Source organism: Astatotilapia calliptera, chromosome 1 (assembly GCF_900246225.1).
Source record: "Astatotilapia calliptera chromosome 1, fAstCal1.2, whole genome shotgun sequence".
NCBI lineage: Eukaryota > Metazoa > Chordata > Actinopteri > Cichliformes > Cichlidae > Astatotilapia > Astatotilapia calliptera.
The window spans coordinates 40,433,297-40,460,537 of record NC_039302.1 but is presented as its reverse complement, the minus strand read 5'-3'; the positions used below and the strand labels follow the sequence as shown (position 1 = coordinate 40,460,537).

The window sequence follows — 27,241 nt, the reverse complement described above, 5'->3', positions numbered from 1 at the left end:
GCATTGCTTTACTGCAGGCATTAGCTGTTTGTAATTTTACAGGGTATACAGTATATGTTTTTGCATTGAGCTTCAAATGTATTGTTTTAAACAGGACTCACTTTAAAGTGAAAACAATGTCAACAGAAGCAATATCATGTTCCTACTAATCAATGAACTGTCTTTCTTTGTTGTTAGAGTAGATATCAGATTAGCCTGCACATCACATTGTTACTGTGCACAGTGAACTTGCTACTTTGTTGCCTTTGAAATGGTTGCTTTGGAGATGGGAATCAGGTCTGAGACTACTCGCTGTCAGTTGCTGTTTTAAAACCCACTTTGGTCAAGATGGCAATGAAAGACAGTAAGATGGAGTCAGTCTGCTATCAGTTTGCTAGAATGAGGTCAACTTGAGAACTACAGTGCATGCAATCTGTTGATAATATAGTGATAACTTGACAAAAAAAATCTGTAGGTGTCGACATAGACAGAAATTCACATTAAAAATAAATTCATATGAACTATTGATATCCACGTTCCAGCCCAAACCAATTTGAAACAACATTTCCTCCACAAATACTGTAATGATGGAATTGCTGCAGGACAGAGATTTAGCTGTAAAATGATGTAGCTGCTCATCAACCTCTATATAAACTCAATACAACCAGCGGAGTGCGCTCATCTGTGCAGACTGACTCAGATTGGTTGCAATTTGTTGTCTTTCGTTTTTAGCTCAAACTTGCTAATTACATCTAGCAGTTAATTTGGGTTGAGGTCTGGTCAAGTTCACACCATAAACATTCATTTGGAACTAGACTGAAACAACCTACTCCAAAGGGTCTTGGAAAAAAAAAACAAGAGTTTGATTTAAACGGACTCAACACAGCAGGTGTGAATGCACCCTAACTATTATCTTTTAATGTCAGTCAGTTTTAAAACTTTCCTCCCAGTTTATTTAACTTATGTAACCCAAATAGAATTCTGGCTTCCACAGATTGGCTGTGTGCCCATGAAAATAAGTCATAAAACACACCTATCCACAGAATCAGGTTCTTCCATTCCAACCTCTCCACCACCAAGGGCAGGACCAAAGAGCTGACAGTGGATGCCAGGGACAAGACTGTAGACCTGAGCAAGGTTGGAATGGCCTACAAAACCATTAGCATGAAGCTTCGTGAGAAGGTAACCACTGCTGGAGTGATTATTAGAAAAGAGAATGACCACTGATGTCCCTTGGTCTGGAGCTTCATGTGTGATCTTGCTTCGTGGGGGTGAGGATGATCATGAGAAAGGCAGTTGGGACCAACATTAGTAACAATGGGTTTCCCCTGCTCAAGTGTGCAAACCTGGTTACCAACTACAAAAAAATACCTTACAACTTTTCATCTGGATTTTTCATTGATATTCTGTCTCTCTCATTAAAATAAAATCAGAGACTGTTAATTTCTTTGGAAGCGAGCAAACTTACAAATTCAGCAGGGGATCAAATAATTGTACCAACACCGACACATATGATTAAAGGATTTTTCTGATTAAAAATTTAGATCAGAGGGAAATAGTTTTGATGCAAGCAGCACCACAAAAAAGTTGATCAGCACCAGATGCATTCACATCAGGACTGCTAGTTTACCAGTTCACGCCTTAAATTAATCTCAGGTGATAAGTGCGCCCAGAGGGAAAATAATTCGCTTTTAACAGTTGCGTCATTCGAATGGCTGGATTGCAACACTGATTGTAAATCCCAGTCGGATGTTAGAGATGGCTCTGTGTAGCCTGACTCACATGGAGAGCACACTGCAGAAAATCAAATGAAGAAAAGGCTTTACAACCACCACCACTTCATTGACATTTAAAAATTTCCTTCATTAGCTTGCCAAGTGCAGGAGGAGTAATTACTCAGAGGTTTGTACGAGCTGCTGCCCTGGAAGAACAGCCACCCATGATCTAAACGCATTTTATTTTGCTGGAAATACCCTGTTGATTAAAGACCCAGAGGCCACATATAATTTCCTATCTGCTTTCACTGTGTGTCCTATGAAGCTGGGACAATACACCAGCGCAGTCAAACAAAAGAGCTTTCCTGTCAGAGATGTTGTGTCTCCAGCGGAAACCTTGCCAACAACAAGGTCATCAGTGCCAAGGTTACAGGTTACAGACAGCGTCATGTAGCATTATTAACCTGATTTTAACTCATTATTATTCTTGGCAGAGTACCCTCCTCTTAGCTGGGGCGTCAGTGATCAGGTAATAAAGTAATGAATGGTTGCTGCTCTGCTGAGCGGCACTGCCCTTCACAGGAAATTAAAAAGGTATACCTGAATTCCTCATTTGGAGTAACATTTATATTCTTTCTCACTTTTAATATAAGAAGGGCTTGGCTATCATTTAAAACCTGTATAATTTATATAGAAACATCACACTGCAATATTTGGGAAATACAAAAGGAAACAAAACCATATTTTCATAAGAACTTAGCTTCCTTGCACCTCTGTCATTAACCTAATGTCCCATTCCACTCTAACGGATTTTTTTCCCGCCCTTATCCTAATGATAGTTTTGGCTGGGCAGATGAACTGCTTAACAGGTAAGAAAAAAAACCCTTCCAGCTCACTGGCTTCTTTAATGAGCAAAGCAGAGTGTCATTGTCTGGCTGCTGGACAAAAGAAATATCATATTATTATGAGATCTTTAAGGGGGAGAGCTCCAAGTGTCCGTCTTCCTTCATTAGCTAAGTGTGTAGTGAGATGGCCAATATATATTTTATTTTGAAACTGTATAGATGTGAAGTAGATCACGATGGCTTCAGAAAAGCAAAAAAGTATTAAAGGTTTTCCTCCTCTCGATTGTAAGGAACAGTGTACTTCTCAGACCCACTGCACATATTTGAAGCACTGGAGAAGCTGTAACTTCACTACAATGGAAAGATAAATAAGATAAACAAGGAAACAAAAAAGGAGAACATAGTTCCACTCAAAGGAGAAGAAAGAGCACATCACAACACATTTCCAAATCAAATATTTATCCCGATTATTTAAATATAAACCAGGAAGCAAGTCCAAATTCTAAGTTCTTAATTTGTCATCTCTAAATTGCTAAACCAACAGGCAACTTTACAAATTGGATGTTTTCTGTAATGTGACACAAAACAGAGAAAAAGCTTCAATCTGTGGTTCCATTTGGGATGCTACAATCAGAGAATTTTTGGTAATTTGCCTGTAAATTATATGAGCAATTGTTCTGATCAAAATGATATTATGTGTTTACAAACAAATCAATTAGAGAACTAAACATTGCAGCATTTCTTCCATGCAAGCTCTATCTGACCTTCCCATGTGTCAGGCAGGTTAGAAAGTCAGTTTTATATTATTTGCATAATCTTCTATTTTGTACGAATTTTCCGACAGTTAATCAGACTCTGTGTTGCAACTAGCAATCAGCCCTGATATTCAGCTGTTTTGAAAGCATAATTAGAACATCACTCAACACAACCATCACAAGTCAGACAGAGAAAAAGAAGCATGACGCAACTGGCAAAAAATTTTGGGCCAGAAAAAACATTTTTTTAAAGCAACTTTTCACTTAGCCTCTGGTTAATTCAGGCCACATACTGTAAATGCTTTTCCATTGCCATGTTCCCACATGCTGTTCATGCATCTGCTCCTCTAAGTCTGTCTTGACCCACTATCCATTGGCTTCTATGATAATTGTACAGCAGGGAATTTCAAAAAGAAATACGATTGCTCAAAGACACAATCAACCGTGTGCTAATAATCCCAACCACTGTATGTAGGGAGAACCTTGGGAAGCTGATGTAACATGCAGTCTTTATCAGCTCACAGCTGGCCCAGTTAGACATTACAAATTTGTTGCTATTTGGAACAAAGGAGCCAAATTTTCATCTCGTGCTGTGCAGCTGTACTACACTGAATAACAAAGTATACCTTTCAATTCAAAGGTTTTACATATCAGGAGGTAAAATAAATTAATCTGGCCCTTACCATGCTCTAAAATTATTTAAATACCACCTCACATAACATCAACACAAGACACATTATACCACAGGACTATTTAACAAAAACTAAGCCATATTATGACAGTTTATGTGTGTGAAATACACCCCATGTTTCCACAGTTTGTAGAGCTACCACAGCAATAAGTTCATGTAATCATTTTCTGCATGACTTTATTGGTCTCTGGCAATGCTGTGGAGGAATTTTAGCCGACTCTTACTTACAGCATTGTTTTAGTTCATTGAGGCTTGTGGTCTCAGGCCTGAATTTTGATTGGGCCGGTCATGACTGTTCTTGTGGTTTTAAAGTAATCCCAAACCAAATAATCTCAAATAACTACCCCACCACTACCATGCTTGACAGTGTTTGTGCAGATATGCTGTATTTGGGTGTCACCAAACGTGGTGCTGTACATTATGGCCCTTTAATTATAATAATAATAATAATAATAATGGATTGTATTTATATAGCACTTTTCAAGGCACCCAGAGCGCTTTACAATACCACTATTCATTCATTCTCACATTCATACACTGGTGGAGGCAAGCTTCTGTCAGTCTGCCCTGGGGCAGACTGACAGAAGCGAGGCTGCCATATCGCGCCATCGGCCCCTCTGGCCAACACCAGTAGGCAAGTAGGGTAAAGTGTCTTGCCCAGGGACACAATGACCAGGACAGAGGGCCCAGGGATCGAACCTGTGACCTTCCGGTCACAGATGCGATCCCCAACCCCCTGAGCCACGGTCGCCACGGTTGGCACTTTAATCTTGTCTGTCCAAAGGAAATTGTTTCAGAAGCTGCTCAGATGCAGTTTTGCAAACCTAAGCCTTGCTTCCATGTTCTTTTTTTTAAAGAGAAGAGGCTTTCTTCAGGCAACTCTTCCAAACAAGCCAAATTTGTTCAGTCTTTTTCTAAGGCCTGTAGGGCCTAAGATGTAGCTCTTGGATTTGTTTTTGTTTTTTTGCAATATCTCTGACCACTGCATGCTCTGACGCTGAACATGCACTTGTGGGTAGATTGGGAACCGTTTTAAATTCTTTCATTTTTGTATCCTTCTCACTGTAGAAAAATGGACTTGACACTGTTTGTAAATGGACTTATAACTCGTCCCAATTTGATCAACATCAACAATTGCTTCTCTGTCATTGCTGATGTCTTTCCTTCTTGGCATTGTGTTAACACACACCTGAATGTTCCAGAGCAGCAAACTGCCAAATCACATTGCTGATGAGCAATTAATCTAGTGCATTTGATCCACTGAACCTGGCTGCTATTGACCCTCTTTATTCCTATGGACATAGTAAGGGTGTACAGTATTTTGGTTTTGTTGATGTCTAATCATTGTATTTACCTAACAGTAAGACCTGCTAATGAACAGATTCATGGGGAGAAAGTTAGTGGCACACTAAAGAAAAGTAGGAAGTATCATCAGGGAAAACCTATAGGAAGTCTATAGATAAAACATACATAATTCCCAGGTCTCTGGACTGAGGATAGATACCAGAGCATCCCAAGATCAACCATACAAACACAGGAAAAACATCAGATAGTTGTCATGAAACTTAAACCTCCTGGCTTTAATATTGCTGTAGCACAGCTTCCATATTTATTGCATATGATAAATACATTTAAACACATCAAACAGTTAAAAACAGTTTCCATTTAAGAAGAAAAAACAAAACAGCCTGATGTTAGTGCTAAAGTAAAGGGATCACCAAAAATTGTTGAATCATCTCACAGATCTTTGAATCTACTCTATGCCCTCTACAGTCTCACATCATTGTCTCTGGTGTTGTCATTACAGTATAGTTGAATCCAGAGCAGTTTTTGTAATACTTCACTTAAGATATTTATATTTTATGCAGTATCAGGCAGTTGCCTCATTCCCCAGCTAAATAAAGCTGTGCTCCCTAACAGTCAATGAAATCATTCAACCACTCACTGCAGCTAATGGAGCAGTATCAATAAATCTATGTATTCAAATCCTTGACCTTATATTACAAGGGAATAAATAATCCTGTCAGAATTCATACTACCTGAGTATAGTATAGTATATATATACTCACTCCACAGTGAACTTGAAAAATTCTAAATCAGGTCCAATTGTTATTCAGTTGTTCAGCTTATCCGTAAGTAAAGTTTTTCAGTGATGAGTGTTCAAAGTCTGTTGCTGTGACACCCACACACTCTACAACAAAAACCTCTAGAAGAGAGAGTACAAAAAGTAAGCACACATAATGATGCACCCCTTTACATAACAGTTTAAATGTAAAATGATCTGTAGCCTCAGATACAAAAACACAGAGACAAAAAAACCCAAAGCATTAATTTTTGACTGTAAAATAGCTAAACTACCAAAATGTAACATACAGTTTAGATAGTGAGGCCATATTTCATCTTTGACCATAGTTGTGTCCAAACTTCTGACTTCTATATATCACATTAACTTTAATTATATATTATTTCTGATTTGCACTGGATTATAAGCCACACTGTAAGTGCACTTACTTTCAGTTTTGTAGTAGAGATGTGACTCTGCAATTTTTTAGGAGTGATAAAAGTCATGTACAAAAATAAGAATGTGTCCATCCATCCATCCTCTTCCGCTTATCCAGGGCCAGGTCATGGGGCCAGACCTCCCTCTCCCCGGCCACCTCCTCCAGCTTGTCCATGGGGACACCAAGGCGTTCCCAGGCCAGCCGAGAGATATAATCTCTTTAGGGAGTCCTGGGTCTGCCCTAGGCCCTCTTCCCGGAGGGACATGCCCGGGACACCTCACCCAGGAGGTGAGGTGTTCCAGGCACAGAATATCTTTTTACATTTTTTAATTTTCCTTTGCTGTGTTTCATTTTGTTGTGTGCATCTCTTTAACAGGGATTCACAACTAAAACAGTGTGACAAAACTACATGTACCATCTACACTGTGAACACAACTCAGATCTGACAAAAGTATGCACTGCATATTGATACAAAGTGCAGCCAAAAAAAGAAAGAAAATATTTTCACTCTCATCCGCAAAGAAGAACTCAACTGAGCTGTCTATTTTTTTCCATGTCATTGGTGTCTCAGATCTTTACTTTAGTATGTGTCTTTTTTTCCAATGATGCTGTACCAATACAACAAGAAATAGAAATTAATCTGCATTTGTGTAAATAGCATTGTAAGTTGCATATAGACAACTTATGATGTTGTTCTTGTTCTGACAGAAAGACCATCAAAACTAGACAAATGGACCATTTTAAAAATGCTTTCTTTGGTTCTTTTGTAATACAGGAATTATGTTATGAACAAATATATTATACTTTGTGTTTATGAAAGTATCATCTTTGCTGGAGGGGTTTTCCTCTGAGAATATTGCTGTGCACTAATTATGGCAAAAGCATGACCAAATAACAGGAAGCAAGTTTTGCCCAGGCCTGTTTCCATGACAACCAAAGAACAAAACCCACTAATGAAGACTTAAATGCAATTATGAGCTCAGGATAAAGCTACTAACCTTGTATTAAGACAGACCAGCGCATTGCACTGCCCCAGGCCACATCCGGTCAGTTTGCCATCCCTGACCATCCCATGTGAGGTCAACAGGAAATTAAGATTCAAATATAATTAAATACAAATCATGCACTTTATTCCATTTTGGCCATCAAATATCATCATCAGAGAATGGCTTACTGTAGTTTGCAGTTTTTTTGGAAATCAAAATAAACTTTAATGTTTTTATTTTGAAGGTGATCTTTTTTTCTTTTTTTTTCTTTTTTTACAATTTACATTTTGCAAATGTGTGCAAGCAAATACAGTTTCACCTTAGAACAGCCCTTTGCTTGCTAACATCAAACAAACAGATGTCAGCTTACATTGAAAAAGAAACATTGATGCAATTTAGAGTTTTTAGCAAAACATGAGTTTCTAAGTAGTTAGAGGTAGCTAGAGGTAAAGCCATCTGTTTAGCTTGTGGAGAGAAGATTGCTATGTTTAAGGATTAAAGTATAAAGCGCCACTAGGAGACTAAATACGCAGAGAATTTCAAGAACTCAACTCATTTAGAATAGGAATGGACATCTAAACCTTTGTCAGACTCAGGACATTATGGCAAATCTGGATCTTCAGTCAGTGGACAATTTTGTCTTTTTTTACCATAGTACTGCACAAGAGCTGTGATGGTTGGATTCTGGAGTCAGACACTCGCTCTACTTTTAAGATTATTATGAAACTTTTCATGTTCCTGTGTATATTAAAGTGTATATTAAAGCTTAATTAGGTGACCCTAAAACATTCCTTGGTTATGCTGCAATAAGATTAGGCTGCTGAAGGGGAAATATGTTGAACCTGGATGTAAAGTCAAGTGATAGAACTGAATCCAGAACTGAAATTGGGTATTTTTACATTGTGTTATTCACTACGAGGTGTTGTGTAAGTCATTGCTAAAAACTAACCATGCTGTTGATGGTGTAAGTAAAATACTTCACTTGATCAGGGCATGAGCACTGAATCACAGATAGTTTGTTGCACTTTTGGAGCAGCAGAATACTGGACATGGTGACAGAGGCTACCACACATCTGTCGGGTGGATCAGCCTCGGCAAAGAATATGAAACCTGAGCGCAGAAATTAAAATAGTTTTCACTGAAAGACAATAATATACTAGAGTGCTCAGAATGAAAGGCACCTGGCTTTTGCTGTTGTTGACATAAGATACTACACCTGAGTATAATGCACTTGTTCAAGTACAAAACAGATTACAGTTATCTCACTGTACAAAAAACAAAACAAAGTTGAAAAACATCAACAAAGTGATGATGAGTTTATGTTTGCAGTGGTAACTGAGATCAGAAAACAAATGAGGCACTCCTAAACAATCAAATCAACCCCTTTTAACCACTGTGAGGCATACATTTTAATGTTATATGGCTCCACCCTAAAGGCGGCAGTGGAATAGAACCCAGTTAGTTTCCAGGTTGACTTTCATCTCACATCTAAAGATCATACATGCAGCAGAGCCTTGGCTATCAGAGTCAAAGAATAAAAAGAAAAAGAAAACAGATCCAGGAGTAAGAACGAAAATACTGAAAAGAGGAAAAAGAGCCCCTGGGAAGAACAAGCCAGTCTGTGCATGACATGACCTTCTGCAAGTAGGGGACAACCACCTGGTAGTGTAATTGTCATTACTGCAATTAGGTCCAAACACAAAAAGCTTACCAAGTGTGTAGAAAGGGTGTATGTGCTGGATGTCTGCCTATAATTCAATTAGGAGAAATTAGAAATCACAATTACTGCACCTGACCTTGTCTAGACTCTGCAGTGGCACTAATGCAAGTATTACAAATCAAGGTGTGTGAAAAACAAATACCTAAAATAACACACTGATCTCACAAAACACATTTGATAATAAAATGATAGGTGGAAGCAAGGGCAACCAGGCAAAAAAAATGTGGCTGAAGAAGTTGAGGGGGTTGTGCACCAATCAAAAAGAGCTGCAAGTTTGATGCGCAGCGCTTTCATGTGCATGTCGTGGTGTCCTTGACCAAGAAACCAAACCCCATCAACTGGAGTTCAAGTGTGCATGTGATAGCAAGAGAGAAAGAAATAGTTTAAGGTGCATAATAAAAACTTTATGATTATGTGTGTGAATGGGTGAATGTGGCTTCTAGTAAAAAATGCTTTGAGTGTTGTGTTAGAGTAAAAACCAGTGTATGTAGGCACTAGATAACTGACCAAAATCATTGACTTTGTTTAAGGGAACATATTGCAGCTATCTTTTCCCTCCACACATCTGAGTGCAACATGTTGTTATTTACAAATGTCTGAGCTGTTCACTGAAATGCTCCTAAAATGCTGCAGAAAATTCATTTTTCATCCTGACAGGTAAGCTATACCAAGTTTTGTTCACAAAGCAGCCGACAGACAGAACAGCACATCTTAGACTAAATGTCTGTGACTTTGACTTTTAGTGAGACTATCATTGTAAGTTATGATAATGAACTAAAAGTAGAATGGCAATGACATCATAGTGATTGGAGGATTCAGTTTTGCGTCTAAGTAGTGATGAGGTTTTGTGTGGTGTACAACTCTGATGAATGTTAAAGTAAATGAATGGAAAAAAGGAACAACAAAAGACTCACAACATTACTGTTTTTTTATATTTTTATTTCTTTTTTTGGATATACATCAGAAGTATTGTGGTGGTATTCTGCCAGGCCCAACCCAGATAAATGAAAGAGTTCCTACACGGAAGTTCATATAGTATAAAATCTGAGCCAAATCAAATATGTGGATTAATTTGATGTGATGACCCCAAATGAAAAAAAGTAGCTGCCAAAAGTACCTTTAGGTTAGGTGCAAAAAATACAGGTAAGTTGTCTTTTTCCCCTTTCCAGTATCTCGTTTTTGTCAGTTTTAACAACAACACAAGTCTCACTCTCATGTATCTTTCATATATAACCGTTTCCTTTGGCTCATGATCCTTTCAAGGTTATTCTCTATCTTTTATCTGGTGTTCACAGATGTATCTAAGAATCAAGAGACAAGTGAAATTGTTCAGATTCACTTAATGTTTAAGAGACAATAAGAAGGAGTGTAGCTTTGCCAGACTTGTAAAATAAATCTCCATGCAACAGATTGGGAGCATTTATTAGGTTGTTATTGAAAGAAAAAAGATGTGAACAAACTGTGCTGAGCCAAGCTGATAAGCCTTGAGGCAAGCTACATTAATCAATGCACAGAAGAAGCATAATTACTGACAGAGACTGAGTATTGTCAGATAAGATGAGGATGAGTCCACAGAAAGAGTTCACAGCAGTACACATGTGGAGAAAGAAAAAACACTGAGGTCAAGCACTTCTAACCCTGGATTAATCTGGATTTATTAGTGTAGACACTGTTAGGTCAACACCAAATAATTGTGAGGTGATGATCAGAGCAGAGCAAACATTTAAAGTGACACAGTGTTGGGTCTTTAGAAGACCTCAAGAATTAAGCTTTTTTTTTTTATTATGTCTGATCATAGTCCAGACGAGAGCTTGGACACTAAATTTCAGAGCTAAATTTATATTTCAGTCATTTGAGCCAAAGTGATAAATCTAACAAACTAAATTCAGACAAATATGGGTTCATCTGGGTGTCATTTAGAATAAGCTACATATTTTCTAAAGAACAATCATCCATAACACACAAATGAAATGATAAGATAGATAAGATAAGATAAATCTTTATTGTCATTGCACAGTCATACATTGTACAGTAGTACAATGAAATTGAAAAAACTGTCCTGCGTCGGCACTACATATAACACAACACGACACGATATGACACATCACAACGCAACAAACAACACAACACAGTATATTAACTTAGTATAAAAAAGAAGAATAAGTGTATGTGTATTGCACACTGTTATTATTGCACATTAATTATTATTGCACCTTGTTATAAATATAAATATTATTGTTTTAAACATTGTTACCTCCCCCCTAAAAAAGTCCAGGGAGGTATCCAGTCAGGTCAGCTATTTACATTGATCAGGGCTATTGCCCTGTTGTAAAAGCTGTCCTTGAGTCTATTTGTTCGGGACCTCAGCAGCCTGAACCTCCTGCCAGACGGCAGCAACTTAAACACCCGGTGTCCTGGGTGTGTGCAGTCCCGTAGGATGCTGCGTGCCCTCTTGAGACAGCGAGTGCTGTACAGGTCCTTCAGGGAGGGAAGAGGATGTCCAATGAGTTTTTGGGCCATGTTGATGACCCTCTGGGGTGCCTTTCTGTGTGCTGTGGTGCAGCTGGAGAACCACACACCGATGCAATATGTCAGCACACTTTCAATGGAGCAGCGGTAGAAGACGGTCAGCAGCTCCTTCTTCAGGTCCATTTTTCTGAGGATTCTCAGAAAGTGGAGACGCTGTTGGGCCTTCTTTAAGACCGCAGAGGTGTTAGAGCTCCATTGGAGGTCTGTGTCTATGTGCACACCCAGAAACTTGAAACTGGAGACCCTTTCCACGCACTCCCCGTTGATGCAGCTCGGACTTCCTCCTTCTGAAGTCAACTACCAGTTCTTTTGTTTTGGTGGTATTGAGGTCCAGGTTGTTATCTGCACACCAATCTGACAGCCTCTGAACTTCAGCTCTGTACGCAGTCTCATCTCCCCCTGAGATGAGCCCCACCACGGTGGTATCATCTGCAAACTTGATGACTGTGTTGTCTGGAAACTAACACAGTCAAGTGTGTACAGAGTGTACAGTAGGGGACTCAGTACACAGCCTTGTGGAGAGCCGGTGTTGAGGCTGAGGGCTGACCACTCTAACTCTCTGTACACGGTCTGAGAGGAAGTCTCTGATCCAGCGGCAGGTGGTGGAAGGAAGTCCAATTTCCAGCAGTTTAACTATTAGTCTGTCCGGGAGTATCGTATTGAAAGCAGAGCTAAAGTCAACAAAGAGCAGCCTGGCGTAACGGCCCTGCACTTCCAGGTGAGAGATGGTGGTGTGGAGCGTTGTAGCGATGGCATCTTCAGTTGATCTGTTAGCTCTGTATGCAAACTGGAGCGGGTCGAGTGTGGGTGGCAAACAGGACATGATGTGATGTCGGACCAGTTTCTCGAAGCACTTCATTATAACAGGTGTCGGTAGTCGTTGAGGCTGCTAATGTTAGTATGCTTTGGCAGTGGGACAATTGTGGCTGACTTTAGGCACGGCGGCTCTGTAGCCCTTTTGGATGTTGCTGTAGGCTTTATCAAATGTGTTTTTCCCCCTCGTTGCACATTTAATATGCTGTTCAAATCTGGGGAATACTGACCTTAAATCAGCATGGTTGAAGTCCCCAGCTATAATGTGCACTGCGTTTGGATGGGAGTTCTGCTGGTTGCTTATTGTCTTGTGCAGCTCCTCCATGGCCGAGTTAGCATTAGCATCGGGTGGTACATACACGGCCGTTACCATGACAACAGTAAACTCGCGAGGTATGTAGACGGGTCTGCACTTCACAGTCAAATATTCCAAATCTGGGGAACAGTGGCTGTCTACAGTCTTTGTGTTTTTGCACCAGCTGTCATTGGTGTAGATGCATAAACCCCCTCCTTTGATCTTACCGGAGTGGCCATTCCTGTCGTGACGGTGGACCGTGCGGCCTGCTAGCTCAACAGCCGAGTCCGGAATTGATGGCTGCAGCCAAGTCTCTGTGAGTAATATTATGCTGCTGTCCCGTACACACTTATTGACTGCAATTTGTAATCTCAGTTCGTCGATTTTGTTGGTTATGGACCTGACGTTGGAGAGGAAAATACTCGGAAGCGGTGGCTTAAATGGCTGTTTCTTTAGCCGAGCTAATGGGCCCGCCCTGCAGCCACGCTTTTGCCTCCTTTGTTTACGTTTCCTCTTTGTCTTGCCGCTGGGAAGAACCAACCACGGAGACCCTGGAGCTCTTATTATGTCCTCCGGAATGCCGTGAAAGTGGTGATAGTCCGATGTAATGCTCACAGCGTAATCCCAAACTCAGAAGGTCCTGACGACTGTAGGTGGACTCTACTCGATGTATAATGATAAAAAACACACACATCCACACAGATACACGTAGAAAAAGTAAAAAACAAAACAGCGAACGTGAAGAGCAGTGAGCCGCTGCGTCTGTGCGCGCCGCCATCTTGCTAGGAGGCAAGAATGGATTGATTTTGTTGTTAAAAGGATTGGCTGGACGGTTGTCTGCTGTTACTTAATGGATACGCTGTGTGGCAGAAAGCCTACTTCCAAAATCTCTGCATTGGAGCAACTAAGATATATATTTTGTGTGTTTGAAGGACAGAATATCATCGCGCTGTCCTGACTGAACAATAACAATGAGGGTGAAAAATCCTTATATTTACCTCCAGCTCCAGTAATCTGACACCTTCATGCATTAGCATTTTTTAATTTAACATTTAGTTATCGTGGTTTATTAACCAAGTGTTATTAATTAGCTATTCAAAGGGCAATTCCCTCTTAGAGCTGTCTGTCAGGAAACATATAAAAGAGGTATATAAAATAGGTAGGACCTACATTAAAACATGGTCTATGTCTATCTGATGTCCCCTACTGAGTAGTACATACGAGTTCAACATCTATACTTTAATATCAATGTTTTCCTTAAAATAACTAATATTAAGTTTCACTATTTTTTTTATCTTTGTGATTGTCAAATCCGTTTGAAATCTCAACTGTAATTACACTGGAATCATTTCAATTATTATGTCATCAAGGTGTTTTATGGTTAACATTATCATAACCATTAGAATTCATTTAAGTATCATATAAGTATCCCGGACGAGCCCCCACTTATGTTACGACCCGGCTCCATTGCGGTTTATTTCACACCTCAAACATTTAGTAAACAATTAAGCAAATACAAGTACTCTGCAATAAATTACAGGTAGTAAGAAAATAAACTACTAACTCTTTTACGCTACGTCCACACCTACACGAGTATTTTTGAAAACGCAGCTGTTTCGTCCACATGTAAACGGCATTTCGAATCACCGAAAATGGAGATTTTTTAAAAACTCCTTTTATTGCGTTTACGTGTGGACGAGGAATACAGAGTTCGTCACGCTGTGCGCTACGTTATTGTTTACATGAGCTGAATTGCAGAATGGCAGATAGTCAGATTAACAGTATTTTGTCTCTATCTTCAGGTTTTACACGCTTACATATACACACGCAGTTACTGACCCTCCATTTACAAAGGCAGAGGCGTCACGATGTGATTATTTTACGTGTAGTTGTTTTTTTTCCTGTGTAATAATTAGAGATGGACCGATCCGATATTACGTATCGGTATCGGTCCGATACTGACCTAAATTACTGGATCGGATATCGGAGAAAAATAAAAAATGTAATCCGATCCATTAAATATCACGAAAGCACCTCACAAAACTTGCAACACTCCGTAACTCACCTCAGAACATTAGCACGTCGGAGCAGTATGCATCACGTGATAGAGCGGCTGTGGCATGCGGGACCTGTCGGTGGTCTGGATAGCATGTGGAGCTTCGCTAGCAACCCGGCATTTCATCTCCGACAAAGTTATCCCCGAGAGAAGTAAAGCAAGTGTGTAAGTCCATCTCTGAATGTTTGTAAAGCATTCCTGCGTTAAGCTTAACAAGCGATATATGGAGCGACTGCCTCCTCTTGCTGCTACTTCAATCATGAAACTGCTTAACGATCAGCTGATCGGCTTTTCTGTAGCAAGTCCGTGTCTCTAGTTTGCTTTTGGCCCACTTTGCACCAGAAAGAGGAAACCAGCGGCTGAACAACAGCAGCACGTTTAAGCTTGATCAGCTGTTGTTAGAATTTATTTATTATTACTTTCTACTCCAGGATCTTTTTCTACGTAGCTGACGCTGGTAACTGTGCAGGGGCGGATCTAGCAAAGTTTAGCCAGGGGGGCCGATAGGGCATTAACTGGGAAAAGGGGGCACAAAGACATACTTTTCTTTCTTATTCTCATTTAAAATGTCTAGCTTTTAATAAATAATTATCTGACACCCAAAGTTTTAATTTGATGTAAAATGAATAGAAGTCAATTATTGTATGTAGTAACTATTAAGTCTAATATATACACCCTAGTAAGCTATAGTACTTTTTCCTTTGGGAAGGTACCATCTGTGCAGTCTGCAATTTTGTTGAAGAAAGATGTTGAATCTATTTAATATTTCTTGAAAAATAATTGATTTCTGTGCATTTTTTTCCACACTGCATCAAATTAAGGTTGATTACGTCGATTAAGCATCATGAGGTGGAGCGTGAGGGGTGGTTCCCTATTTTTTATTTATTTATTTTTGTTGTTGCTGGGAGTTGGAGCCCTATTAGTTAGGTTGCTTAATATTTATGCTAAGTACTCTTTAAAATACCAGAATAGGGAGGATGGTGTAGGTTTAAGTTTATTAGATTGATCAGTATTGCTGAACTATGAAATATTTTTTTTTTGCATACAGGTATAACAGAATAGCTTTAGTGTAGTTGTTGTTTTAAACTTGAGTATGAACTTATACAAAATGCAGCAAGATATTTAAAAAACAGTTTTGTTGATTAAAAAACACTATATCGGATTCATATCGGTATCGGCAGATATCCAAATTTATGATATCGGTATCGGTATCGGACATAAAAAAGTGGTATCGTGCCATCTCTAGTAATAATATTCAACATTGCTATCAATACATTTTTCAAAAAATGCCTCTGTGTGCAAAATAGGTTTAAAAACATAAACAACTGTGGGATACTGTTTGTCTGTGATTTGAACCAGGGGAACAAATCGTGGCAGGATCAGCCTGATATTATTTATATCCCGCTGTAACTTTACTGTATAAAGAGCTAACATCTCCAAAATGTCAGCAGTAGTTAGTCATTATGAGAAGTGTTTGTGAACTAAAAATCACGAATGTGGGATACTGTTTGTCCGTGATTTAAACAGCCCAGCGCTGCTCCTGACGAAGGGAAAAGCAATTCTGCAGGGGAGACCTACCTTGGCACTTGTGCAGGTGAAACCAAAGGGCAGACATGCTTCACCATATTTTCTAGTCTTTGGCTTAGAATGAAGTTGGTTTGGAAACATATTCAGCGATGCTTCATCTCCTGCTTTGCGTTTCTGTAGGCGCCCGTGCTAGCAGTGTCCAAGCGTTTTGTTTTTTTCCCCCCTTTTCATCCCGCGTCCCCCCTGCCATGGCTCTGCACCCCCCCTAGGGGGCGGGCCCCACACTTTGGGAAGGTCTGCCATAGAGGAAGGCGGGGCCACCTGAGGCCAGAGGCCGTGCCACAGCTATACCGTTTAATAACTTCAAATGTGGCATACTATATAATCAGAACTTTATTATGCAGCACTTTTCCTGGTAAATGTCTTATGTTTATTGACAGGCTTTCATCCCACTTTGTATAGTCCACATGTTCTTCAAATAATATTTTCCTCTTTTTCAATCAATCTTACACAAGGACAGCAGAGGAAGAAAGGAAAATTCCATGAATTTTCAGGACTCTGAACCACCATCAGAGTAATTTCAAATCCTAACCCAAGGTAAGAGCCCTCCGTTTGGGCATAGGGACCTGCACAAGGAAGTCAAATAAGATGACATGTAAATGCTGAAGCTGCTACCCTCCACAATACCAGAGGAATTATAAGTATAAGATATGGAAATGAGTTCAGAAACACATAAAAAATATTGTTCACATGGATCTGTCAAACTTCATGAAGGGACAGCAGTATCTAGAGAACAGGGCAGTTATGAATAAGTCTCGTTTCCCAACTTGAACAATGTCCAAAATGTGCGTAGGGGAACATTCGGTTCATTTAAAAAATTATTATGGTGATGAGCGATGTGGGTCAAAGACATTTAAACTGTGTCTGAATACATTACTGCAACTGAAATTATTATTTTAAAGCCATTCATCGGAGCAAAAGCAGGAGAATGAAACGTAACATTGGGGAGGGTGATATTAATTTCCTAGAATGTCCTTTGGTAACCTCCAAAGAGAAGGTACATCAAGTCTTCTGCTTCATATTCAACCGGCAGACATGAAGGTGATATTGATTTTTTTTTTGTCTAATGCTTGCCAATAAAGCAAATCAGCGTATTTCCCCCCAAATAAAACGATGTCTTTAATATTTCATTTATAATTTCTTTTATATCATTACTCTTTGTACTGTAATTCTGAGCCTTATTGACTTACTGATTTTGCAGTTAAACATGAGTCTATGAGACCCAACAACATCTTGTGTTTGGCTGTAAAATAGACATCAGTAAAGGAAAAGCCAAAGGAACACTACAAGTTTAAGTCCACCCGAGGATATGACAATAAATTGCTCCATCTCCCATTTACAGACACTTAAAAGCATTTAATGAGCCTTGAAATCAATAGAGTGTGGTTTAGTGCAGAAATTATACTCTTAAAAATTCAAAGCTAATGGGTCTGCTAGTTTGAATAAGTAAATATTCTTAACACGAAGAATATGAAAGGCTCAGTTTGGGTGGATATGAATATGCAATTTTTATTTCGCTTGTTTTGTCAACGCAGATTTACTTCCTGACTATTATTCTTTGTCTAAGTTTGTGTGGCATTGAGTTAATTTGTATTATTATTCTAAACAAACATGAAATATAACTGTACCTTTGTGATGAAAACTATCCTGTATATAAATCAATACAGTGTTTAGATTTATAGACAGCTTTGTCTGATTGGTCATTCATTGATACTAAATTTTTATCAAAAAAACAAACAAACATACAATTTCAACCTTTATCAATGCACACTTACAGATAAAAATATTGAATAATGTCACAGATAAAAGTCAGTGACATGAAAGTAGATGTACAGTAGATTTTGTGGGTTATCGTTAGTTTTTTTGTTTTTGGTTAGACTGTTTATTGCATAAACCTTTTGGTTTCTTGTATTTACCCAGCACTGGTGATTTAAAATTATCTGCCCCAAAGACGCACAGGCAATTGCACTTGTAGATGAAAGTCAAATTTAGCGTATTGTAGAAAAGGCCAAATTAACAGTTGTTCTGTTTTTGTTGTTTGACACTTTGACAGAGCCACAACTAGGTTTCACCGTGTATTCTGAGATTACGGTGGGAGAGGAGCTGATGGTGACACTTGGGGCAGCTGGGAAAAACATCCCCTTGTTAGAGCATCACAACGGACTAAAGTGCGGTGTTGTTGCTCAGATGAAAGACATCATGAGCTGTGATTGCTACTTTAAAGACATTCTGAAAACTGAGTGGCATGTGGCTTTAGCTGGCATTGCTGCAGATGACAGTGAATTCAGATGACCAAACAAAGGTAAGAGCTGAAAGTGTCGGCTGATGAGGTGGTGAACCTGACCCAGACACATGGAGTAAGTGGCTTGGTAAGCATGTTGACATTCACACTCTTTCTTGCCTTGACATTACAGTTCTAAATATAGGCCTTCAAATTCCTTGCATGTCTTGGTAAATGAGAAAAAGGGCATCAGTGCAAAGTTAATGTTTGTATTGCTGAATGACCTGATTAAGTACATACATATATATCAGATTTTCAGAAAACTTGATCTCTGGCCTTGACCTTGAGGTCGGGATCACTGAAATTTTTACTCATTTAAGATGTTTGGCAGATGCACCTGTGCTATGAATTTCAGCATCCTACATAACCTTGTTCTCAAGTTATCACATTCACAAACTTGGGTGTCCACACTGCCCACCCGCCACCCCGGCAGGATGCCCATCAGCCTTTCACAGCTGAGGGGGTAAAAAAGCATTAGTGACTAGACTCTGTAAAAATGAGTAGGATTTAGACACAGTCACAGGCACTTGCTCAGACAGTTACGCTAAGTATCAGGCTTCACTTTTATACCACACGCAGCCACAAGCTAATGACTAATAGCACCAAACCAACCCATTCAATTTCACTGTATTAATTACATCAGCCCTGCTCAAAATAACAGCATAAGCAAAACGTTTTGATTCAAATTATGTTTTGATCTTTTTCTATCCAATAACACTCTGATGCCCTCCTTCATCTTCACCAGACTATCATCAGAGAGACAGCCACTGCAGTGATAATTAATTGACAAACTACCAGCCTGATGGGTATAATAGGCATCTGGGAAAAATCAATATTAGAGCGCAATCCTCGCGTGCATCGTACCGTCTTTCATCCTCAAGTGGTGACAGAGCATTACCTCCACTCAAATTTAGCCTGCTTGTTCTGTCTAGCAACTGTATTTAAAAAAAGGACAAGTGATGCCTTCATGGGTCTCAGGAGAGAATGTGAGGGCTGAGAAAGACTGTCACAACTGAAGTGCGTGTTTACAGATCAGCCTCCAGTATTCTCTTTAGATAAGGGTATTCACTGGCCAATCAATGTGGCGATTATATCATCGGTACCTTCCACTTCATTAAACAACGGTGTGAGCTGAAGACGCATCCTATACAGAGACACACAGGATGTTATATCAGTATACAGCCTTTCTCTTCGTTAGTCTGTCCTTGAATGTTTTACTGTCAGCCATGCTAACACCCTGCTCTCCACAAGGAGAATGCACTGAACAAATATTTACCCTGATAAACACAGGCAGCTCATTAGACATGTCACTTCAAAGGAGCATGGGAAAAATTACTCAGCACAGTCTCTTGTGACAGAGATGTGAAGGTGCTCAAGAGCGGTATGTGTGTGTGTTACCTGTTACAGTCAACGTGCAGAAGCAGGTGGGAGGCACTGATGGTAAGGGCGATCTTGTGCCACTGGCCATCAGCGAGGCGGTAGGGGAAGGATTCAGAACGTGGCTTGCCTTTGAAGCGGTAGTGATAGCGGATCTCCTCTCTCACCCCGCTGCTTTCCAGCTCGAAGTAGCTGCAGGGGGAGAAGTCACAGGTCACAGATGCTCAGTTTCCTGAACAAAGGAAGGGGAAACTCAAAGAAAACACATTATGTGTACGAGGTTTTATCCAAAAGCAGGTTGGAAGATTTTTAAACCCCCACGGACTGCCATTTGGCTTTTTCTACATTTAAAACCCGGAGAGCAGCCAAATGGCTTTTAGCTAGGCTTTAGCTTCAGCCAAGTGGAAGCTAAATTGGCTAGTCATTCATATGTAAATTGGGTCGTTATCTGGGAATTCTGGAGGGAGGGGAGTGGGGGTGTGTGATTGAGGGCGTGGGGGAGCTGCTAAAAGCTGTGCACTTCCTTTTGTGTTTCATCTTGATGCATTCTCAATCGTCCAGGGAAATAAATCTCCAAAAGTCACCAACTTGGAGTGTTTCAGTTTGCCATCTTAGGGAGAAATCAACACACATGGGTGTATGTCCTTTGTTGCTGAGATTTATTGATAAAAACAGTACAAAAAACCAACCATTTGTACACATATTTACAAATAATAATAAAAAGTGAGTGAGTACAATTCAACATTTTCAGCAATCACTCACAATCCTGGCACTGCCATGGTATCTGTAGTCTGCATTTACCACATGTGTATCTTTTGCAGTGAACACATCGCACAGTGGCATGATTGTTCTTGCAGTTGTGTTTGACCTGACACGTGGCTCTTTTTCCAGGGCTAGGTGTGGAGGGTTGTGTCCGAAGCAACTGTTCTTTTCTTGCCTTCTTCCCAGCTACATAAGAGCGAGCCAACTCTGTTGCAAGCGCCACCAGGAAGTCCACCCGTCTTTCCTTCGTCCCGGTGCCTGTAACATACCTGAGTGGTGAATTCATTGCGATCTGTCTGTCTAGTGGATTGAGGAATTTCCCTGCGAATCCTGTTGACTGTGCCGAGGATGGTGGTTTTCCGTCTAAGAAGTTTTTGTGCAAGTGAAAGCGTGGTGAAAAAATTATCCGTGGTAACATTTCTGCCCTTGTCTAGGAATGGTTCCATCAGCCTCATTACTACATTTTCAGAAAGTCTCTCCCCAGTGGGACGATTGGGGTCCTTGCCAAGATATGGGAAGACATTGCAAATGTACTTGGATTTTAGGTCGCAAGCCACCCAAAACTTGATCCCAAACTTGTCAGGTTTACTTGCAATATACTGCAGGAAACAGCACCGAGTCTTTGATGGGAAAAGCTGTTCATCAACGGTGATATGTAGACCAGGGTTGTAGCACGTGATGCAGTTGGTGACAAATGATCCCCACACACTGGAAATTGCAGCAAACTTGTCAGTCTTTGCTCGATCACTGCGGGTGGACTTGTCATCAAAGCGTAGGTGTTGCATGATGTTTTGGAAGCGGTTTCGTGCCATAGTTCCAATTATCTGTGGGTTTCCCAGGTTTGCTGACCAGCAGTCATTTACAGATGGAACCCTGTAAACCCCCCGCAAGATCACAATTGCAATAAGGATGAAAATGATAAGAATGATATTTCCTTTTTGGTTTTGGAGAAAGTGTTACGATAAGACTTGAGAATACATAGCAACAGAAAAGGTAGATGGAGAGTGGCTCCAATGCAAATATGGCTGGATCACTATCTATTCCAGGGAAATGAGTATGCGACCCAAATATGGCTCTATCAGGCACCAGAACACAGGTGTCTGTGTCTTCCTATCTGAAAGTCTCAGAACTTTCTGAACTGTAGAGAAGGAAATTTATCCATCACCCTGCTCAGTACATAGCAACTCACAACTCACAGCAAAAATACCCCCAAGTGAGTAATTGTGCACTGTAAAAGTCTCAGTTTTCTCTTGCCCAGACCATAACACATACCCAGGGTTTAAAACTAAAACTGGGTCAGCAACAAATTCTAAATTTTGGTGTTTCCGAAATGGCAGAGGAGAGTGGACCTTGGGCTGAAATGCGGCTGAAAGATGAACAGATTGCTCAGTGTAACATTAAAGCACAAAGTTCATCTAACAAACAAAGATTGGGGGGGGGGCTTTCTCTCTCAGTTTTACCTACTACCCTCACTTTACAGTGTGACTGCAGGCGTTTAACTTTAGCTCTTCCCTGCACCATGTGTGCTCTACTCTCCACCCTCATCAGGCACGCTAAATTAAGAGCCAACCAGGCACAAACAGCAGCAGCAGCCCAAGAGCCGCAGGCAACAAGTCGTGACATTTCAGCTTCCCTGCGGCTGAAAGTGACCCCAGCTCTGGAACCTCTGGCCTTAAGCACACATACACATTCACACACAGAAAGTACACCACATCTGGCAAACACAGCTCTCTAATATATAACCAAACATAGCCCAGAATGTCACCTATCCCAATATATTCAGAAGCAAAAAAACCAACCCAAAAAACACAGACTCACACAGGGATCAAGCCAATTCAATACCAAAGCTCGACAGCTCTCATGCATATTTATGAAAAGGGAGAGTGGACCTACTCCACAGAATATCAATCGGAATTATAGGACAGGAAGAGCTCAGAAGAACTTGACAAAAAAAAGAAAAAGTGTGCACACATACTGTAACTATGTAGGTGCAGTGGGTCAAAGTTGAACTGAGAAGTCAATCTATAAACTGAAGAACGCTTAAAAGATTACACTCCTGTATAGCTTTAAGGAAGACTGACGCTGCCACCCACATGCAAAGGAGCTTCATGAATGTGTTTTTCTTTTAATGATGTCATTTTGAATCCAAATGACATGCATTTATTTGGTATTAACCAAGGCTACATTATCATATCATAAACAAAGTTATGAGAGTTTACACAGGGTTTCAGATTGGCTGTTGCGTGAGTATTGTAATTAAGTCATGAATTGTTTGGCATCAAAAACCCTAATCTTTCTCCCAACACCAACCAAAACCTCAGGTTAATGAAAATGGACTGGCTCTTATATAGTGCTTTTCTGCTATACAACCTGTCTCATTCACCAGTGCATTTATATAAGCACGTTTTTCTATGTCTGAGTGCTACCTAACATTTACACACCTTCACACTCTGTTGAATGCATCGGCAGCAACTTTGGGTTCAGTATCTTGCCAAAGGACAACTCAGACCTGCCAAAGATCAAACCAACAATCTTTTATTAACCTGCTTCACCTCCTGAGCCGAAGCCACCCTATAATGTTAGGTTGTAATAACAAATGCATCTCAATAAATGTACAAATAAATGAACTAAGTCACTGAAACTTAGCAAGCAGGTCTGGCCCAGATCTGGTATCAAGCCGGCACTGCTGGTTGATTTCTGGTATGATAAGACGTATGTCATTCAGATATGGGCCAGGCCTGGGATAGATGGCACTGTCTACGTGATGGCATGCAATATCTGGCTCGATTGTGGTCTGGTTTATGTGGCCCAGGCCCATAGAAAACAGGTCTGGCCCGGATCTGGCATCAAGCTGGCACTTCTGACTGACCGGTATCATGGCAGAGTGTATGTCAACCAGATGTGGGCTAGGTCTGGCAATGATGGCACTATTTGTGTTCCTATTTTTCTATTTTAGTTAGATGACCCAAATGCCATTTGCAATACTATACTGCTATAGTAGCCAACGTTTCAAATGCAGGTTTGACAGGTTTGTGAGTGTACACTTTAACCAAAACCTAGTGACGGTTTACTCCTCTTTGCTGGTGGGCGGCTGTAGCTCAGGCGGTAGAGCAGGTCACCTACTGATCGGAAGGTTGGAGGTTCAATCCCTGGCTTCTCTTGCATGTCAAGAGTGTGAATGTAGTCAGGAAGCACTCAGTTTAGAGAAAATGTGTGATTGGGAGAATATGGCATGTTGTATAGAGCTCTGAGTAATAAGGGGGAAAGGAAGTGCGCTATAAAATAATCAGTCCATTCACTATCCGAACAGCGTTCTGTCATCTTACTTTTGCACTATTATGTTCCGGCACATGTTGCTATTACATGGCTTGATTAAGGTACACATTAAGCTGACATCTGGGCCAGCACAGGGCCAGCAGTGTGTTTGCAACTGGTCCGTGGCTGCACACAACTTACACATGGCCCACATACCGCAAAGAATGATGCCCTTTTGGTTCAAATTATTTAAATGTCTTATCTTAGAAGTTCCAAACAAATAGAGTACCTTTGTTAAGTTGAATGAAACATTTGAACTGCTGCAACAAAACAAGAAGACAAAGGAAAGGAGATGGTGATGATCAGTACATGCTATCTTAGGGTTCAGCTCAAACCTCTTCCACACTGCTAATGATGGCCCATCAACCCCCCACACAGCAGGCTGAGTTAGTGCTAAAACAATTATCATGCAGTAATTTAACAGGCATCATGAGGAAATGTTTTTCTACAACATTAAATTGCATTTCCACACTTCAAGTAGAGACGGCTTCATTACAAACATGTGTGCATGTTTAAGAGAAAGGGTAGGGTGCGACTGGAAGGTTGACTTTGTACAGCGTGTCACCTTTTGTGGAATTAAATGAATACATCACTCTAGGCCTACGACGGGCACCAGCCTGACAGCCCGACTCCATCATGCTGCAGGACACGGAGCCACTGATACTTGTCAGCTGGAGAAGAATCATTTGCATTGAACGAGGAGCAAAAAGAGAATGAGAGTGCTCCAGCTTCGCCTCTTTCACTGATGGAAGCCTCTTCTGGGCTTCAAGAGGGCTGAAATTTCTGAACGAGCAGAAATCCTGATTTGACTCATGAAATAATCATCAAAGGCATTAACTCCACTTCACAGCGAGCATTTATTTTATGAAGCATTTAGTTGTAGCTATTGTATTCTCGCATTACAGCATATTTAATGAAGGAGAATAATCTATTGGCAGGCAGTCCATTTGTTATGAGCAGCGCAGGCTGACAGCTAATAAAAATGACATATCTGTTTTGGTGCTCTCTGTACAAAATATAAAAAATGAGCCTTATCACCATTTAAATGCTTTCTTTTCATTGCTGATCCTTTAATAACCACCATTGTACAAAGCCACTTTTTTTTTTAACTAATAGAAACTGCTGTGCTCAAACAGACGCCTAATGTGAGTATGCATAGCTTTCAGGGGAAAAAAGTGTTTGCATATCAAACAAAAGTGAAAGCTCGTTGGCAGGAATAGAGGGAGGCTTGTTTTTATTAGAATAAGTTTAGAGTTGATAGTAAAATATTAGACATTACAAATCCTCCATTTTCGGAACCTAAATAAGTTGCAGGGAAAAATTAACTTCATGAAACAATTAAAATTTGTTAAGATACTAAAGGGCAAGGCTTAAAACAATCCCAAACTTTGCTTTATAAATAAAAAAAAACAAGTACATGCCATGATTGAATAGCTAATAGAGGTACTTTTAGCAGTACTAGCTCAAGTCATTGTTTTCTATATTAGTTTATCAGTTTCTCACATCATTCTGGAGGATTTTTTTGTATAGCAATGCTTCTGTTATTTAAATCAGGTTAAACTCTGAATTTTGAGGGCTATCGCAATACCTCGATTATTTTCTTTTTCAGCAGTTGTGTTTTAGATACAGAAGAGTTCCTGGTTGACTCAATGAATTAAACCTGAAACCTCAAATTGTTAGCCCACCACCACTGTGCTTTACAGTTGGTATGAGGTGTTTGTGATGATATGCTGTGGATTATGGCCAAAATCACCACTTAAGTCCTGGCAACCCTTCCAAAGAACTCATGCGTTTTTAGTGTTTATCTAAATGCACTGTCGTGAACCTTTAACATTAGACACACGAGCTGAGGCTCGCAGAGTCTGTCAAGAAGTGTCTTATCTCCCGAGATATTCAGCCCTGGGAAAATTGTGTATTAACACAAGACAAGCTCCAACTTCTGCTTTTATAGTGGTGTTCACACTTGCTGATGATTAGCTAATCGAGTGCATTCGATTAGCAGCATCTGGCTTTTCTGACCCTCTTTATTTCTATAGCAGTAGGAGTGCACTTAATTTTTCACAGGGACAAAGACTTGTACAAACAAAAACGTGTACTTCCAAGCAGCATTGTCCTGTGAAAATGAAAAAAAAAAGCTCTAGGAAAGACATTTCTAATAATTACACTGTAATTCCATAGAAAAAGCTGGAAATTTACCTATTTACAAATCTGTAGAGACATAGAGCAAAATCAACATATTTACCCTAGTAAATATGAGACCGTACACTGATTGACTGCTGAAGCCAAAAACTACACTGCTGAGAGAAAAAGAGACTCAAACAAAGTATTACATTTGCAGACTACAGAGCTAAGGTGGAACAGCCTAGTGTGTGAGATATTTCTCCCTGGGTTTGCAACAAAAACAAAGAGTCCAGTGATCCATTATTAATTGTGAAAAGAAAAATGCTTTGAACCATACACACTACTGCACAGTGAGAATACTATTTTGTTGGGCTCGCATCTCACTGTCAAGAAAGAGGATCCAGTTATCATTCATATATTCTAATGCCCTGGATGTTGAAGGTAGTGTGAAGAGACACACAGATAACATAAAGAAATTATTCTGCACACTGACACATGGCACAAACATTGATTGAAAGTACTCTGATATATTTTTCTCTAGAAATTTCTCATATGCCTTAAGGACTGTAAGTTCAGTCCTTGTACAAGCTCATGGTCATCGTATCTTAAACCTAACACATGACTTGAAATATATCATATAGAGCATATACTGTAAGGGTTTCCCAGTTCTTGTTTGTGGGATCCTGAATTATAATCAGATTTCTTCAACTTCTAAATGTGCAAATTTTCCTTTGCCATGAGCATCACAAACAAAATTTGATTTGCCTCCACTGTGCTACAAACTCCAATCGATTTGATTTTCATATTTATCTGTTAAATGTTGTACCACTTAAAAGTTTGTGGTCACGTAAAAACGTGCTCACATTTGTTGTTTTATACAATTTAACACACTACGTTGTCAATAATAAAGAAT

The 27,241-nt window shown here is 39.9% G+C and overlaps 1 protein-coding gene across 1 annotated transcript in view; it reads right to left on the bottom strand.

Annotated features, from left to right (window-relative positions):
* Positions 1-27,241, bottom strand: part of LOC113027985 (protein kinase C-binding protein NELL1) — a 309,284-nt gene that overhangs the window by 221,427 nt on the left and 60,616 nt on the right. The window contains exon 4 of the mRNA XM_026177879.1: positions 20,152-20,322. Within this exon, the coding sequence (XP_026033664.1) occupies positions 20,152-20,322 (171 nt within the window). The remainder of the gene's footprint in view (positions 1-20,151; positions 20,323-27,241) is intronic.